Here is a 19,315-nt window from a genome sequence, read left to right as displayed (position 1 = left end):
GGCACTCACCTAAGCAAAACTGAGATTATTAGAATCCTGTGCACCTAAAATTACATTTAATGTGAATGCTATCAACTGAATGCAAGGCAAAAGGCTTAGTTGTCACTGCTAATAGGTTTAGGGTGATTAGTCTATTGACTTCTTTAAAGCACTTCTGCCAGAGATCTAAGGTCATTTTCAACGTGGCATCTGCCTGAGCTGATAGATTGTGGCTCGAATTACTGAGCATGAGGGGATGCTGCTGTATCTTTTTAGGAAGGAGTAGTTTTGGCTCGGTCAAGTTGCATGAATTTATAAAATTTCTCATGAGCTTTTCCTCCTTAAGTGCTTGCTGAATTTGTGCACTCAAGACACAAGTCCCTGGTTTAGGTCTTGTATCTTGGTTAAAAGTTTCTTAACCCAAGGTTTTCAGGGGGAAAAAATATAGAAAAAAACCTGATGTAAAACAGAGTTTCCTGTGTGATTGACTTTTTTAAATTAATACACTATCCAACTTAATATTACTTTTGTTTGGTTGGTTTGTTGGCTTTTTTAAATAATTATCATAAGGTGGATTCACTCACTAAGCAAAATACAGATTGTATTTACTGAACTGTGTTTTACTTTCCTGCTCTCTCTGAATGCTGTCTCTTAATTTAAGTAAATAATAAACAGGAATTATTTACTGGACTTAGCATGGAGAAAATGTTGCTCTGTGGCTGTTGGTTTTCTTTTTGAATCTTTTTCATAGATGCAGGTTTTATTTAAAACTGACTGTTGCCCTTACTCAGCACAGCACTTAAATACATGCTTAAGTTTAATCAAAAGGGAACCCTCTCCCTAGTCAGCAAAGTGTTTGAGCACTTGCTGAATTTTAAGCACATCAGTCAGTTGCAGATTCTCATTTGAGTACAAGCTGTTCTTGATGGCTGTGTCCCTGTTGGTCCCTTTGTGCAGGGTAAGTGGGAACTTGCATCATCTTATCATGAGCCATGGCAAGTCCTGTCCCCTGTGGATGAGAGGCCACCTGCATAACTTGAGGCCAAGTGAGGTGACAGTTGTGGTTGCATTGATTACCAGAAATGATTGACATCAGTCTCTTCATCCATCTGACCACAACCCAGCACTGAATTTGGTTTAAGAAGACTAGAAAAGCTGGAGAAATAAGAAGGTTGTTGCAGTAACTGCCTCTTGTGCCTGGTCCCTTTTCTTAGCCCTCCCATCCCATTGTCCTCCACTGTTAGGAGCATGGCAGAAAACAGTGGAAAGGACTTAGCTTAAATCAAAATAAGTGCATCAAGGTGATATTTTGAACCTTGTTAAACATACTATCATCTCTGGCTCTGTACGCCTGCTGCAGGGCACTATGGAGTTATCAGAAAGATAGCAGGGAGAATTAGGTTTTGGGTAGCCTAGTTTTTTTATAATGGTCCTTTAGCTCTGTCTGGCCACCTGTCCTGCCTACATGGTGCTCTTGCTTTGACCTAGTGGTACTGCTCCCAGCATACATAAGGCCTTAGCATGGGCTGGTTTAGCCAAAATCTGAGCAGCAGTTGGGGTAACAGTCACAAACTGGGTATGAAAATGCTCGAGGCTGACTCCTTAGATTCAAGCATACATTTATTTCAAAGAGTCTCACCCTGTTTATAGAGCAGGACATCCATAGCATGAAGCAGAAGTTCATGTTTTCTTTGTCCTTTCTCAATGAAGAAAAATTATCCATTCTCTGGTCATGGTCTTAAGGAATTCTATCATTTGTTTGTAAATGGACACAGAAGTTGGAAGAGGTTTAGTCTGTTGCAGCCTGCAGCTGGTTTCCTTAGCAACCTTGAATGCACCCTGTGCGTACCAAACGGGAACTTGCAAAGACCTGTGACTGGGTAGCTATTACATACTCATGTGGGTAAGGTTCAGAATTTGGCCACAATGATGGCAGCAGATCTTGGATAGGTTGGTCCCTCTGTGCACTTCCTTCACATGAAGCCAGGTTACGCTCTAGAAAGCAATGCTGGATTTCACCCACTTTCTCCTCAGAGAAAAGATCAAGATGTGCTTGCTCAGGAAACGGAACTATAAGACATGAATATCCATAGAAAATTTTACGTGGGGGCAAGCCGGGGAGCTGGAAAGTCCTGAAGCTGGCAAGAAGCAGCAATTTGTGGGATTAGGACCCTACATTCCACCCAAGCCAGCAGATTGCTAGGATGAGACAGGACTCTCTTCATGGCCCATCTTCTTTCTAGCTTACTTGGCTGTTTCCCCTTCTCACTGTGGGCAGTGATCTAAGCAAGTGTCCCTCTGTCCTGCTCTTCTCTTACACACCTGTGTGTTGCCACCTCTTTTGGCTGTGCTGAAAAGTGTTATCAGAATAGAGACAAATGACCACTGTGACAGCACAAAGCCATGCCCTGGCCATAGCTTAGTTCACCTCAGTCTGAATCACTGCTCTCTTGCAGTCGAACTGCCCCAGCCCTTGGAACCCTACCACCAAGGGGACATTTGTAAAATACCTACAGGATGTTTATATTCAGTAACAGATCTGTGCATCAAAATGCACAAAAATGAGATTTGTAGAAGGGCCTCAGCATGGAGCACAACATAAGTCAGCACAAGGCAGCTGTCAGGATGCTTCTGGAAATCGCATGAAGCATTTTTCTTCATCCGAGGTGAATAAGTGAAAACCTAAAATCCTTGATTTTCAGTTACACCTGAGTTCTCAGTGACTAACACTTCCAATTCTGACCCCAAGGCAGTTCTGAAATCAGGATAAAGGATGTGATGTGATTCAGGTGAGCTTTACTTTGGGGGGGGGGAGGGTGAAGATGAGGATTTTTTTTTTTTCAGGTGTGTTTTTGAAGAAAGCTGCTCTAGGGCATTTTGCCTGGATTGGTTAATTTTTGAAACATCTGCTAACATTTTTATCAGCAATATTTCAGCTTTGTGTGTATTTTAGGTTTTCTCTTTTTGTGAGAGCCACAGTCAATAGCTAAGCCTACAAGCAGCACTTGCAGTGGGTCATGATTGTGTTGTTTAAATTGGAAACAGTTGAGGCTGCATGGAATGACAGCAAATGCACTGATTTGGGTTCTTGGCCACAGCCTGTGTAGAAGTTTAGTTGCTTTGTTTCATGTTTAAGGTTTTGCTGCTTGCTGTTAGTCAGTGTTATTTTTATGCTACTTTTTATGTATGCCATTTGCTCACTTGAATGAGACAGAAAAGCACAAAGCATCTCATGGTCATGTGTTTTGTGATGTCTTAGGGCGTAAATAACAACAGCAGAGCACAAGAAGCAAAGTTAGAATTAATATCATAAACTACAGAGGACAAAATAAGACCTAAAGATGTTTTGCATTTTTCTTATCAAAGTTTCTACTTGGCTCTTTTTTATTGCCAAAGACTTGCCTTAGTCAAAAAGTTCTTATGTGAGTGAAGAGGCAGTTTAATGCATGTCACATACTGTCACCATTTATTTTCCCTACATCTCAGTACAGCTACCAGCATATTATTTTACTGGCTAGCACATGCTGTGCATAACATGAGGCCTTGCCTAGGGGAAGAGCACCTCCTGTAGTCTGTTCCTTAGAGAATAAAACAATCTAATGATATATATACATATATGTGTGTGAGGGAGAGTTTTTAAATGCTCTTAAACTGATTTGGAATGTCTGGAGGCTAGTTAGGTTTGATTTCACTATAAATTTATCTTATTAAAGCAATTATTCTCACTACCCAAAGCAGGTTTCTTAATTTTATTTAAAAAGCTTCCAGTTCATTAAGTCCTGTCTGATCTTTAATTATGCAAATGTTTGGAAGGATCATATTCACTCATGAATCTACTGGCTGCAGAAATGGAGTTTTGAAATATTGTGGGATTTTCTATAATTATTTTTTTCATCGTTTTGTCAGAGAAAATAATTTCTTCTGAATTGTGTTTTCTTTTCACTGGGTTAAATAGTTCTCAAACTAGTCACTGATTAGAGCTGACATGGTTTAGCACACAGCTAGGCTTGAGTTCAGTAGAATGGCCAAATGAAAGAGGAGGAAAAAAGAAGCCCAGGTAGAGTAATTAGCACTAGCTTTGTAAACGTGCTGTACTAAACAAAGCATAGAACCTTTAATCAAGTAACCATGGGAAATGGCCAGGGAAAAATAAAGGAAGGAGGTGATGATGATGTACCTGAGGGGTTTTCTGTAGCTTTGCCTAAATTCAGTAGTGGATAGATCTGTGAAGAATTTCAGTGCTGCCTTAGCAGGTTATAGGAACAAGTGCTGAAGCCCCTGATGTTTTGAGGGGATACTGTAGTCCCTTACAGTGTTCTGAGGGGGACTGGAAAACACAGGTGAATAGCTGTGCTGAGTGACATGAGCAAAACCCAAGCACCTCCTCAGCTCCCTCTGCCAAATGCCTCTTGACTCCTTTAGGAGGTCATCCTATTGCGGAAGAGCCCTAGGCAGAGATCTAGAGCTCAGCAGCTCAGCAGCAGGGTTTGGCTCTCAGATAGCAAGAGTGGCCTCGAGTGGGCACCATTTACTATTGTTGCCATCCTCACATCCCTGGCAGTTCAGCCCAATGTTCAGCATCAGCCAGCTGAGCCAAACCCATGGTTTGGCTTGGGCTACACCACCTCAGTGTGCTTCTGGGTTTTGGCTCTTACCGCTGAGCATAGGAGAACAGCTAAGAGGATGTCCTTGCAAGAGACTTAGAAAAAAATTACCTTCTCTAAAACCTAGACAGAAGCTACCACACACAGAAATTGTTTTTTTGTGAGTCAAGGTCTGTGTTGCCCCTGCCATTTGTTTTGTGAATAAATTGCAGGCATAAGCTGTCTCCCATATCTTCTTATCCAGGATGTCCTTCTGAAGGAAAAGGAAATGTGTTCTTTACTTCACAGTCATATACAATCCAGCCTGCCTTGCCAGGGGAATTTAAATCACTCTGTTGCTCTGTGGCCAGTTTCTAGCACTTGTAAAACACATTACAGCAATAATGTGCTTGTCAGTGACATGATGATTTGCCTCACAAACCTCACACCCTGGAAAGTCGGATTCAATTCTGCAGACAGCCTGTAGAATACACTTATTGAGATGTGATAAGCAGCCTGCCTTCCTTGTCCTCTGCCTGAGCAAACTAGAGAAACAAAGCCCATGAAATGCTTGTGCAACATCTGTATGTGTCGAAGGTGGGAAGCTGCTCCTTTGCAAACACTTCTCTCTGTCAGTATTATAGGGAAGGAGGCACAGTCACTGTTGTGAGAGGACCTACATGATGCATATGCATCAGTCAGAGAGACTTGGAGTGATGGAATGATTTTTTGGTGACAGCATCCAGTCCTGAAATAGATAAAAGCAATGAGACTACAGTCAATGGCTTTAACACTTGGGTGGAGCTGAACCTGCAAATCCAGCTAGCAGTGGGTACAGGACTGACTTTGATATTGCCTGGTACAAAAGGAGGTCTTCTTTTGGCATTTTCAGTCAGTTCTGCTACTAGCTTGGAAGGATCACCTGTGTCAGCTTGTAGAGAGCTGTGGTGTATCCAGCACAAAAATGTAAAAGAATTGGAAAAACTTTAATGTTTCAAGCCATAGGGGAAAAAAATCAAGGCCCCATTCACAGATTACATTGGCTGCTTGATATGCATGCTCTGGGATGATTTGCTCCATGACTGAAATCCTGATTTGCTGTAAGAGCAGAGCACCAGTGGGATGTGGACATCAGAGAATACAGACTCTGTGTTGAAGCTTTGAATGGATGCTTGCAAATAAGCCACAAAATTCCCCTACATGTGCAAAATGAGTGAAAAAGAGCAAATCATCCACGCTTTCAAAAAATGTCCCTGAAAAATGCCTTGGCATAAGGCAGATCTTATCTGTCAACAGCTTTTGTGTGCCGTGCTGGTCAGTCATCTATCCTTGGCATTTATGCTTTGAAAAGACTGAATAGCTTTTGGGTGTTTTAAGCTTCATTTATTTGATGCTTAGATCATGCCTCATTCAAGAGAGATTGCTGCAGGATTTGTCATTCTCTTTCAAAGCAGGTTGGACCTGCAGTAAAGCACACTCAGAATCATACCTGGCTAAACTCTTTTGCAGACCCTTTTTGCATTCTTAGCCAGTACTCCTACCACCATCGGGCAGCTATTTTGCTGGAGTAATTGCATTTCTGTGGAAATTTCTCATTTTTCAGGGGGGGAGGGGGAAAAACAGCTAAAATGTAGAATTTTAGCTGTTAAAATACAGTAGAGTTCATGCAGATTTATTGTGAAAATGATCAGGTTAAAAGTGTGCAATAAGATTTAGCAGTAAACGTGATTCCTGTTGTCAGTGGTTGTGTCTTATCAGTGGGAGTTTGCTACAAGCCTGATTGACAGAGCAGGGAAGAGAGCTAAAGCAGAGACTTCTGCTGGAACCCGAGGCTTTACTGTAACAAGGTGACCCCAGCAAAGCAGTAGACTCAATGGTGTCTACAAGAAGGCTTCTCTACTTTCTTTTGTTGTTTGTTAAAATGTTCTCATCAGTTCATTAGAAACCTCACTAATCGTTTTCTCTGCTTCTCATCAAATTATTAATTAAAATTGCAACTGAAATGCCTGTCTGATTTAAACAGAAATCATTTATAAATGGAAGACTCTGAGGATACCATTCACTCTAGGAAGTTTGCTGTTAATTAAATTATTCAAGGAGAATTTTTTCTAATAAGAACAGTTTGTAGTGGAACTACTTAGTGTTGTGCAGAATAGCAGTAATGATATGCAAAGGTTTGGACCTTACACAAACTGCCTGTTAGTTCCTTCTGCCTATATCCATGGCACAGTATGATACCACAGAGATCAAAGCCAGCCCTAACATCATGGCTTACAAAAGGCAGGTTCCATGTTCAGTGCCTGTTTCTCCCATATTCAGGGGTATAATATGGATCTCAGAACCTGGAGGGAAATACAAAACGAGACATGGTATGTTCTTTTCTGGATGGAAATTGGATGCACTTCACTGAAAACTAGTAGTAACAGGCTGCTGCTGTGGTCAGCTGTGTCTTAACATAGCAAGAGAAGGGAAACCTTCCTCCCTTTCCTTATGGAAGCAAATTTATTTGAGGAGATAAATTGTTTCTGCATGGAAGAACCAGTTTTAGCTGTTCTGGCTTTGTCCTGCTTCCAGAGTGGTGAAAATTTTTACCACAAAGAGTGGTGAAAATTATAAAGCTGCTTCAGACAGCTATAGAAGAGCAAGATGAGGAGTAGAAGACCAGTATGTAGGAGTTTGAGTTTGGATGGGACCTCGAAGAGTCATGAAGCCCCAAGCCCTTTCCACCCCAGGACAGATCAGCTCAACACAGATGTGCATCATTCTGTTACTGTGATAAAAATTAGCTGTTCCAGGAGAAACAGGTGCTTATATCTCCCTCTGATCAGTGGTGGGTTTGCAGATGAGATGGTCTGTAGTTTTTTTTTCATGTGTTACCAGTCCAGGACATTGAGCTGAAAATACTTACTGCCTCTGAATCTTGCCTTTGTCGGTGTTAGTTTATTCTGCTGGTTTTCCCTGGTGATAATGCTGGAAAACAGATCTGCTGGGGTATGTTCAGAGCATGTAGGTTGTCACAGTAAAGGCTACTAATGCATCCTATTGGGTTCCTTCATTACAGAAGGTGTGTACTAATAGTCAGAGTTTTTAGGTTTTCCTATTTGTATAGAAAACTTTTTATTTCTTCAGTCCAGAGATATTACCTCAGGATATTTACTCTGCATGTATAGCTATCTTCAGGGTTGGTTTTCTTAAGTAAAAATCTTCTGGTTTGAGGAAAAGCACACCTTGTAATATATTTTGCCTGTAACACTCAGTACCCAGCATAGTGTGCCAGAAAAAGGGCATTACTGTCAATGCTGATAGGCCATGTCTAGCCTTTTTCTTTCTTACGTTGCTACAGTTGTCTTTTTCCATCATAATCAAAGATGGACTGAGCAGCCACATGCTAGGAATCACTAAGTGGTTCTTAAATAGACACATGTCACAACTGTGAGGCAAGCAGCACAAAAGACCTCACACCATACAGGCATTTCAGCATGTTGGGAAAATGTGAGATGGATATAGCCAGAGGCTCCAGTTCTCCCCTCAGTCTGGGACAGAGACACAGCACCTCACAGGGCTGGGTGAGCAGGTTAGAAGCAGGAGACAGCTCCAATATTGTCTTGTAGGGGAATTAAATGTCTGCCTAGGAGTATTTCTGACTCTTCATTGGTTAATGAAGTTTGGAACTTTCCTATGATGGTGGTCAATGTTGTGAGGTGAACAGACAGCTATGAATATTCACCCCTTCTTTTGTTTTGAATGTTTGAGCTGCTTGTATATAAACTGTCAGCATCAGCATGTGTTCAGTGGCCAGCTGTGGGACCAGAGTTTGTAGTGAATATGGAGATAATGAAAGATTCTGTAAAACATTTCCAGGATAAACATTTTCCATTTTTGTCTTTTGCTATTTGAGAAACAGAGACTGAAGTGCAGTCTTTAAACCTTTTCTTGCTGTTTCCTAATGTTTCAAAAGGACTTGTAATTTTGGGTGTTGGAAACAATTTAAAGGCGGCTGATTTTCAGTGGCTGGGCGTGCTGCACTTCCTGACTAATCAGACTCTTTTGACATGTCTTAAATTGGGCCCTGAAATAATGGGTAGATAAGTGCCAGTAGCTGACTTAGGACAGCTCTGGGGGTGTTCAGGCAAGGATGTTGTAATACACAGCTCTGATATGCTCTGATACGCTCAGCATATGCAGACGAGTGATGACTGCTGAGCAGACAAGAGGTAACTGATCAGTCCTGTGAAACCATTAGCCCATGCTCAACCAAGTGCTGTGCTCCAAATGATTAGCTCTTCTCACAAAGTGTAGGCCTTTTCTGTTTCAGTGTCAAAAAAGCCTCCTGGCACTGAGAGTGGCTGGCATAATAAAACATTTCCTCCAAATATAGTGAAATGCGGAATTTGGATTTCCATGCTTGATCCAAGTCCTGCAAGATTCCTCAGGAGTCTCCAATGACAATACATGAGGTCTCTCCTCCCATGTAAGTTGGTTGACTGTACAGCTGCTTTGTAACCTGGACCACCTTTGCTGGTTAAAGCAGACAAGGAGAAATGGGTGCAGCAGCTGTATTTGCGTACTAAGGCAAGGGGCATAGTTCTGAATTTCCTGGCTTGATTGGGGTTTTTTGTTCTTTTTCTTTTTTCCCTTCTGCAGGCAGACGACCATCTGTCCTGGCAGTGTAAGCAGTGTGAGTCCTGGACTAGCTAGTACTGCTAAAGCCAAACAAAAACCCATCTAAATGCTGAATTCTTGGAGAGAAAAGAAATCTGATTACTTTCCAAGTTTTATTTTCTTTGTTTTGGAAGTATTTTTGCAGAGCTGAAAAGGAGAGTTCTTTATTGCTTGAATAATGCTTTGAAGTTTGGTCCATTGCCAAAAGCCTATTGACAGTAACATGAGTATGGTTGGTGCTCACTGGCATCATGTGTTACTTGGGGATCTTTAAAAGCTCTCTGAACAGCTTACCAAGACTTCATTAACATTTGATTTCTGTCTAAGTGAGGAAGAAATTATTACTGTGCCTTTTTTATGGGTGGCTAGGCAGCAGTAAGCAAGTTCAGTGATATACTTGTCTCTCAAGGCACACTCCCCAGCCCTGATAGAGATCCCAGGAGTCTGACAAAGTAATCTCTTTCTTCTTAACAACCAATCTGACATCACCTTATGTTGCCACTGTTTCTATACCTTCCTCTCATTCATGTAGTATATATCTTGGAAAAATGAAATTATTTATAAACTCACAGCTATTTCCTGTAGATGATTTATTTTTCTGTAGATGATTTATTTAGTTTTAAATGGGGAGGTTTATCTGAGCTGTTGAGAATTCCTATAATCATTCTCTCACTAGAAGCTATAATGAAGTTTCTAACCTTGTCATTTCTTCTTGTCCTCAGGAAACCCACTGACGGTGGCCTGCAAAGCCTTCTTTGGATTCAGTGGAGAATCAGGCCCCATGATCTACTGGATGAAAGGGGAAAAATTCATAGAAGAATTAGAAGGTCACATTAGAGAAGGCGAAGTCAGGTACTTTTTTGGGTATTTACTATTATAAACATGGTATGTCCAAAAAGCCTGTTGTTTCTTGGTTTGGGGGGGGGAAGGTTGATGGTTTGGTTTGGTTTGGTTTGGTTTATTGTGGGAGTTTTTTGTTTTGTTTTGTTTTCAACAGGTTTTTAATTGGAAGTAGTTGTCTCTCTGAAAAGTGATGGATGACTTGGAACCAGGGTAGTGGCAGTTTCTCCCTCTCCTTTCTAGGGAATAAACTTCAGAGACATAGTAGCTATCATGTGCCTAAAAATCTGTTATCAAATTCCCCTGATCGTAGCTGAAGCATCTCTTGAGTGTTCTGGGGGTTGATTTTAACCCTGTGTGGAAATGATGCTGACCACTGCAGCTGCCCCTTGTGGCAATCCTTGTCACTATGACACTTGCTTCAGCATCCATGTTAATCTTCAAGATGAATAGTCTCCTGTCAAAGTCACCATAATTATTCTCTTCTACTGAATGTGTTGTCTGCCTGTCATGCAGCTCTCAGTATGCCTTAACCAGGGCTTTCAAAGAGCAGCAATTGTTTCTTCATGCTTGTAAGGGGATTGAGACAATGCTTAACATTTAAGGAAGAGAAAGAAGTTGCTGTGTGAGGATGTCCAATATCCATCTTGTGCTTGGCTTGTTCCAGGTGCTGGTTATCATTTGTTGCACCAGTTGTAGAGAGTACTCTTGTATCACCATGAACTTCCATGAAATTTGTGCCTAACAATATCATCTTGTCTTGTTTAGTTTTGTTCTCTGGGCAAAGACAAAACCACTTGTACTATGGACAGCGTGGCCTTGGCTCGAACAGAAACCATGAATGTAGATTATAAAGCAAGCCAAGGTCTTTGCATCTTCCATTGCACATTATTTTGGTGCCATTTCTGAGATGTTTGTTTCTTGTAGAAGAGATTTGGGAGAGCATGCAGAGAGGAATTTCGTTGCTTTACTACTTGACCAATAACTTGAAGTTAGCCACTATTAAGCTATACTAAAATAACTGATCCAACGTTGCACCATGACTGCATGCAGATGGAATTTATCATATGTTGCCAGAAAGGCATTATGTGTAGAATACTCTTTTGGGCTTTTGACCACAAAATACAATTATTGAATCTAATCAGCATTTAACAACACTTTGCCCTCTCTGGTGTACATATATGAACAGAGTGATTTTGGTCATGTTCTTCCTCTGGATCAGAAGGACAGTTTGGTGTTTGTATTTAAAGATCTTTCCAGCTCTAGCACAATTCAATTTTCTTCCTTTATGTGTTAGTGAAATTGAGTTTGAAAAAGCTGTACTTGTCCTTCATTGTACTATCTCATTACACATTCACGTTTCAAATTAATTTTGTGAGAACTCCCTTTTCTCACTCCATTAAAATGCTTTGACTCAGTTTACAAAGCCATGACAGTTCAGTGAATCATCTTTTCAACAAAGCTACTTATCACATATCTAATCTCTTGTGGTTCACAGCCAGGATGAAAAAAATTGCATTTACCAAAACCTGCTGCACCATTACCAGCAGTGCCACAGCTCAGCCCTTTTTTCATTTAAAGGTAGCTATGGCAACTGTAGTAGTGACTTCTGCAATTTATTTTTTCACAGTAACAGCTCTTGGTTATGTATCTGTCATGGCTACCCATTACAGGTATGCTGCTTCAGGGAGACTGAGCAGCACTAACTGTTCTATCAGTGCCCTGAACCATAACTTCTACCCACTCATACTTATTAGTGTATTAAAAAAAAAAAATAAAGTCATGTATGTTCCAAATTTGAGCCATGGTGCCCTTGCTGCTTAAGTGCTTTTCCCATCAGTTTGCTTCTAGATGGTATTACCAACATGTTTCTCTTACTGTTGAGAAACTACAAGTAATTTGGAATTGTTCCAACCAGGCTAAGATATGCTATGGGTTGTTCCTTTGGCAGGCATCTAATATTTCAACTCTACATCCCATTTCTTAAATGAGTTCTCAAATTTAGTAGCACTGAATTTTTGTTGCTGTCCTTACCCTGGGCTGTACCCATCCATTGTGTCGCTGGGTTTGATGTATATGGTGAGAGTTTAGGCTTGCAGATGAGTGCAGCGTGGGAGTACAAAACATCCATCCTTAGTTTGCATCCTTTGGCTGCATAGCTACCAGTCAATTAGTGTGCTGTTATGAAAGCACTGAAAGGAGGATCCACAACTTGAGCATCATGGAATGGTTTGTTTTGGTAAGCAGATTTCACCCTGAGTAAAATATCTGTAGCTCTGGGCTTCTTGTTATTTGTTAGACCTTGTTACACAACCTCTTAATAAAGAGTAATCAGCGTTTCAGGATTCAGAGGGAATCACACACACACACCCCCTGCCTCCTAGCCTTCCCTGGAATTAAGATTCCCAAATGTTAGCCATGCATTAGGGGGAAAAGGAGAAAGAGATTTTGTTTGCTGGGTGGGTTTTTCACAAGGCAATAAAGATGTCATGTAGATTGAACCAGGGCTGTGAAAGAAGGAATCAGAGTCTTTAAGCCTGCCTGCAGAGTTGTCAGTTGTACCTAATTATCAAAGGAGCCCACAGTGCGTTTCAGCACTGTCTCTCTGCCATGACAAAGAAGTGTTTTCAGGTATAAATCTTATTCTCCCAGCAACCACTGAATTGCTTCTTTTTCTTCTTGAGGCAACACTGCAGAACAGCTTGCAGATGCCTCATGATGCTCAACTTGTACAGCATGTTTGTCCTTTTTTTCCTCTGTTCTCCATTTTTAAAGTGGAAATACGTTATCTTGTTCTAGGTGCATAAGAAATGAATGGGGACGTTTTGGACTGCAGCCTTATTTCTTCATTTCTTCTTGTTGATCAATTGAACATTCTGCCTTCTCACCTACAGAAGTCAGCTGATGGTTGCAAAATGCTTAGACAAGATGAGGGTGTTGTATTCTGTTAAGAGGGATATTGAGGGAGGGCAGCAGAATTATCATCACTTTCTGGCTAATGTGCTGGGTACTTTGGAGAGAAGTATGGAAATGACAGCCCTCTTCTAAAAGCTTATTCAAGCAGACATGAGAGTGCAGAAAAGTGGGAGGGAAGAGCACTGTGAACTGCTTTTCTTTGGAGAGGTACTTACGTACACACACATCTGTCCTTTCATCTACAGACTATTGTTAAAGACTAGAAAGAATGGAATGGAGTTCGTATCTCTGTTCACAGTCCAGATCCTCAACTGTAGAAAGAATAAAAGTTTCTTTTTTGATAAGTCCAAGCTCACATGCAGTTCTATAAAGGTTTGGAAATAATGCCCCAGTCTTGCAAAGAGACCCAGCTGAAGCTCTCTTGTCACCTGTGGGCATACAAAGCCTGAAAATTTTAGGAAAATGTGATTCCAAGGGAAAAGTATTTTAACTTTACTTTCAACTTAGTGCATAAATGCACTGGAAAAAATTGACAAAAGATTTGAAAAATCTGAAATGTTAGATATTTTTCAAAGCCAACATTTGTATTTGGAGATGACACTTGGTGGTAGTTCATGTTTTCTTAACTAAAAAAAAAAAAAATCAACAGACAAAATGTTTTGTTTCAGATCAGATAAAATGCTTCAGCTTGAACAAAAAGAAAGCACTTGGATAATTTTTTATTTCACCCAGCTCTTCTCCCCCTCCCTCCATCCTGTTCGTTTTGAGTTGTCAAGCACTACTGATTTACCTGTGTATTAAATGATATAATTCCTCTTACAGTTAGTTCATCAAACCAGAAAAAAGAGTCGTTATTTTCTCTGCTTTTGTAAGCTGGCATCTGTTAGCAGCCTTGCTGGCAAAGTTTCCTCCAGCTCAGGCACAGAGCTTCATCTTCTGGCTGAGCAACAAATACTGTTGCAGCTTTAAGGTCTTACTTGATACTATATTCCATTTCTTTCAAAAAAATATTGTGCTCAGGTATTCTCTAAACCAACTACAAAATGCAATCAGTTGAAAGCTGCACATGTATATTTTAAATGTAGACAGACAACTGTGTATTTCTATGGCAGTAATGAATCATTAGCTTTAGAGTACTGCTTAAAAGAAGGAAAAAAAAGACAAAAAAAAGGCAATAATGAACAGTTTAACACCATTAAGAGCTTTCCACAATTTGCTAGCAGCGTAATGTTTAAGTGCCTGTCAGCATTTTCATGATAGATCCCATTCTAAAGAGTTCTCTTCCTGAAGATTGAAATTAGCATGAACAGAAGGGGAAAAAAAAATCTCAGTCCAAATGCATATTCTTTTTTACGAAAGCTCCTTTCCAGCTGATCATGTATTATTAAATTTTAGGTTAAGGGTTGATTATTTTGTTTTAAATAGATTTGATACAATACTTTATTTAATCTTCATTGCAATCTGTGTTCTTTTTTTTTCCCTGCATAAAATAATGCTGGATATAGTAAATTTGCTCCAAGTTAGTGTACCAGGTATCTTCTCTGTGAATGATTGTATTTATTCCTTGCAGCATGGTTTGTAGGGCAAAAATTGTGGAGCTTATTCTTACCAACAGAGGAGATAGACTTTCCAGTGTTTAAAATATTTTGCTGTATGTGCATATGGAATACTAATAGGTAAATAAGAATTGACTTCTCTGACCCCAAATGATTTAGACTGATTTGAGTCTGCAAACAGATCAGGCTCTCTTGAGAGATTTCTTTTCTGGCAGAAGTAATGTAGCTTCAACCTTTCTTGTGTTATTTTCAGCACTTGGACTCAGAGACAAAACTAAAACAAACAAAAAGGCAAAAGTACACAATAAATGAGAATGGATTTACAAAAAAGATGTAATCCAAGTTTCCAAATGCAACACACATGCCTGTTCTTAAACTAAAGTGTTTCCCCTTGCTTTTCTGCAAGTTACAGAGCTGTAGTGAAAGAGGCTGAATTGTGGTGAATGCTCTGACCCATCTTCCAAGTTCTGTCAGGTCACACAAGCCTTTAAAGGCTATGTGCTCTATGAAATCTTGCCCTAAATATGTGGTTTATAGCAGTCAGGCTTGCCTTTTTGACTCTCTAGTCAAAAACAGATCTTCATAGTTCTGCTCTGTTTTCAAATTTGGAGTTCTATATTTATTACATGAAATTATGTAAATAAGATAATGTGTATGCACACTGGAACCCCCAGAACAATGCTGGTTTATAATAGAAAAGCTTGGGAGTTGTTGTTACTGAAAAAATTTAGGCTCTCCAGAAGCATTTCCACCCAGCACAAGCAGCACTCTGATTAGTTACTTCATGGCCAATTGCCTCCCTTCAGTGTCCAGAGAAAATATTTCAATTTTTGGTGAACCTGGGTTATATTTGCACTTTTATCTCTTAGTGTTGCAGTGAGAAAAGTACTGTGTGCAACAGGGAGTTCACAGGCAACTGCGAGGGCATCACTCGTTTTGCATTTACCCCTTACATCTTATGCAGCAGTGCACTAACAGGATCAGATGAATCCACTGGACTTTACTTGATGTTACAGTTCCTTCTTCAAAGGACTGGCAACTTTTTCTTGAACAGCTGGTAGTTTGAGAAGCATTTGGAGAGAATAAGGCATTGTATTTTTAGACTTAGACTTAGAGTCAGCATCAGAAAACACTTGCATTTATTTTGCATTCTTTTTAACGTTCACAATAGAACAATGACATGAAAAGCCTCTACCTCTGACTTGAAAGTCTGCAACAATTCTCTGTTCCCTTTGTGGGGATTTTGCATGTCTTCTCTGTTCTCTCACAGGAGCAGACTGCTTGTTCTTGACACAGTTCCTTTTTAAAGTCAGGATCTAGTCCCAAAAACTAGAGGAAAATTCCACATAGTACGGCTCCTTTACTTGGTTTTCCAGACTGCATTAAAATGTATCACAATATCCAGCCTTTAAAATGCTGCCTTACAATTTGCTCAGTGGTGGCTTGATAGTGCATATTTACTTCTCTGGGAAGTATTTATTGCTTCTTTTAAAAGAAACATTGTTTTTAGCATCTCAGTCTGTTGGAGCAGAGGTGAACAAGCCACATGCACTTATAGCCACTTTTCCTGCAATTGATTCAGTTCCTTGCTACAGACATGGCAGGAGAAAAAGGCCTTTAGGTGTCATGAAAGATGCCTGGGTGAAGACTCTTCCAGGCTACTCAAGTCTTCTTCTAAGTCCTCCAGGAGCAAAGTTGGCCAGGAACACTTTGTATCATGCGCTGAGAAATCATGGTTCTTTTGGAAATCTTCCACTTGTTAATTCGGTAAAGTAGACTGTATCCTTCCTTTCAGACTCCTCAGAGAACATCTTGGAGAAAAAGAAGTTGAATTGACATTGATCTTTGATGCTGTAGAGGAGGCAGACCTGGCGAACTATACGTGCCATGTGGAAAACAGAAACGGACGGAAACATGCCAGCGTTCTTCTGCGCAAGAAAGGTAGTTCCCTTTGTTTAATTGTCTGTGCTCTTGTCTGCCTCAGCAGCAACAGGTCAGCAAAGACCCCGCTGACTTCCCTGAGCCGGGGAGCTGAGGTATGTTTGTGGTACCACTTCAGTTAATTTGTTTGTGTAAAACAAATCATCAATGTTCTGTGAATCAACCTTGCAGAGGATGCATTTTGCCTGGAATACAATCACCCATAAAGCACCAATATAATCACTGGAAGTATTTTAGTCTAAACAACCACTGAATTTGACCTAGAGTTGATTGACTACCCTGAGGTAATTGTGTGATAGAGTTAAATTGTGTGCATCTTGGAATAGGTACCTCAGCAGGGAGATCAGATGTTCTTGTATTTCTCCCCTTCCTGGCTTTGATGTTTAAATTGAAAGCTTTTAACAGGTGACATGCATTTTGATTTCTAACTGCATTGAGAATGAAAACATTGCAATGGGAGCTACAAATAACCAGAGAATTACCCTGTCATGTTTGCTTTGCTTTGTACTGTACCTGGAATTGAGAATACCACTTCTGACAAGTTATCTGTAGCAGAAAGATAATCATTTGGGTTTGAATGTTCCAAATTAAAAGGTGCTACTATGCTCTGCTGTTTATAGAAGTCGTTATCATAAGGAGTGTAACAGTATCTCATTACTGTTCTTATGTTTGTTCAATTACCTCTTCTATTCATAAGCAGGGTGATGTTTAATCAATGGTGATTTCTCTAAGATGCAGTGTTTTGGGTAGCACAGAAGCTGTATGACAGTAACTGTTGGGAAAGCAAAGGAAGGTTAAACAGGCAGGATAAAGATGTAACGTGAAGCCCCAGAGCCATCAGTGCCGACTGACTAAAGAGTCAACACATTGTCCAGATCTCTGCTGTTATTCTTGGCTAGTTAATTAGTTTACCAAAAGAGAAGAAATGCTTTCACAAAGCACACTTATGTGCACTGTTACAATTCTTTATGTGCCTTCAGACCACTAAGGCAAAGGGTGTGCTTCTCAGCAGGTTGTGGATTGCAATGTTAGTGTCAGTTAAAAATCCCAGTACAGCAAAATCCCACAGAAGTGTCACCACTTGGAGAAGGTTTAAGTATATTGTTAGTATCTTCACATGCTGCAGATTGACCTCTGAGTCTAGGGTAGACATCACTATGGGACAAATGAATTAAGAGCTAGGTGGAGGAACAGGAAGACCAGCCTGTCTCTAGGTGGAGCAGTGCAGTTCTGGCAACATCCAGTCCACCTAAAGGTGTGCTGGATGCCAAGTCCTGTGTTGCATGGCCACAATCTATATAACGTGACAGCTGAGGTACTAGGACAAATGGGGGCTACTAGGGAGAGGAAACTTTTGGGTCATATCCTCTTTTTTTTTTTTTTTTTTGCTATTCTTCCATGTGACTCACGGGTTATATGTGTGAAAGTACAGTGTTTAGTCTTGTCAAAATGAGTTGAATCAAGTCCTACTTACACAGTTTGCTCTATACATGAGAGGTTTTTTTACACCAAAGGCTAAGGGTAAAACAATAGGAAAGGTTCAAACCACTCTGAGAAACAAAGGCCTGCAGTTGTGGTGTGGAACACAAGTGGATGTATATTCAGCATCTGAACTGACAGGATATCACAACTTTAATTCAGCAGTCTGGTCATCATGATGAAGGATTAGCCTCTTTAGTGCAAAAAGCCTTCTACCTTTCCATCCACTGAACCTCATAAATATACCCCTGATAGTAAGTATATCTGTGTTGACACTGTTAAATGTTCAGCTGTGTTGCATATATTAGAATAACAAGCCAGGTTTATTTATAACAAGAAATTGCAGATATTTCAGAGCTCTGCTGAAATTATGGAAGAAGCACTGCTGAATACAGAATTTGAAGGTAGAAAGGATCACTTCTCAGCTACTATTTCATTTCTCTCTGCATTGTGGCTGTAGAAAGCTTATATTTCCCTCAGGCATTCTCAGTAGTTGATTTTCAAGCTATTAAAGTGTCATTTAAAATAACCACAGTATTTTCACTGTGCCCTTTGACTGCCTGTCTTATTGTCTTGTTTGTTATTTATTAAGTTCTTAGAAATATTTGACCAAACCTTTCCTTTCTGCAACTTGGTTGGTTGATTTTTGTCCCAGTATGCTTGTTGCTCAGATTACTTGGAAGCACAATATATGCCCATTTGTCCTTCAGTTGTGGAAATAGGCCGGGATTCCCTTCAAATGAATTTTAAAACAGCCCTGTGATTGAAGTCTGCATAGTCTGTAATAGAACTGTTCTGGAGCATGAATGACTTACCAGGAACTTTAGAACATGTAACTGGAAAGAAGCAGTGAATTTAGATAAGTATTCTAATGATGTTTGCTCACCATTTACTTCAAGGAGGCTGCCTTCATTCCAAATATGCAGGGAACTAATTTGGAGATTGTTTTTTAATGCTGATATAGCACTAAACGATGGGGAAGCTTCTAAAATATATTTGTCTTTCATTTATTGGGTGTTTATGATAATTTTGGAAAAAGACCATAATCCTCTGTGATATGTTGTAGCTAAGTCCTTTTACATTATTTTACATTAGAAACTATAAAAAAGTAGTATTACCATTTGCTGATTTTCAGTCATTGGTATAGAACAAGACCCAGATTCAGCTTCTTTCCTAACGCTGGGTGTGCTGCCTTCACTGTAGACCTCAGTAAGGACCACTTGAGGAGGAAGGCATTAATCAGAGGCAGAGATCAAGATCTGAAGTAGGCAAGGAAATGGAACATTCTGGGGTTTTCTCCATTGGCTCCTCCTTAGAATGGAAATAAGGAGCCCAAAAGCCTTTGCTTTCTGTACTCTG

General features: G+C 40.1%; 1 protein-coding gene across 1 annotated transcript in view; it reads left to right on the top strand.

The window, feature by feature from the left end:
- The window catches only part of IL1RAPL2 (interleukin 1 receptor accessory protein like 2), a 359,025-nt gene that overhangs the window by 323,240 nt on the left and 16,470 nt on the right, over positions 1-19,315 (top strand). The window contains exons 6-7 of the mRNA XM_054388687.1: positions 9,947-10,076; positions 16,332-16,477. Of these exons, the coding sequence (XP_054244662.1) occupies positions 9,947-10,076; positions 16,332-16,477 (276 nt within the window). The remainder of the gene's footprint in view (positions 1-9,946; positions 10,077-16,331; positions 16,478-19,315) is intronic.

The sequence above is a fragment of the Indicator indicator genome, chromosome 17 (assembly GCF_027791375.1).
Source record: "Indicator indicator isolate 239-I01 chromosome 17, UM_Iind_1.1, whole genome shotgun sequence".
Lineage (NCBI taxonomy): Eukaryota > Metazoa > Chordata > Aves > Piciformes > Indicatoridae > Indicator > Indicator indicator.
Note: the sequence above shows the minus strand (reverse complement) of the source record. Positions and strands in the feature narration are given on the sequence as shown.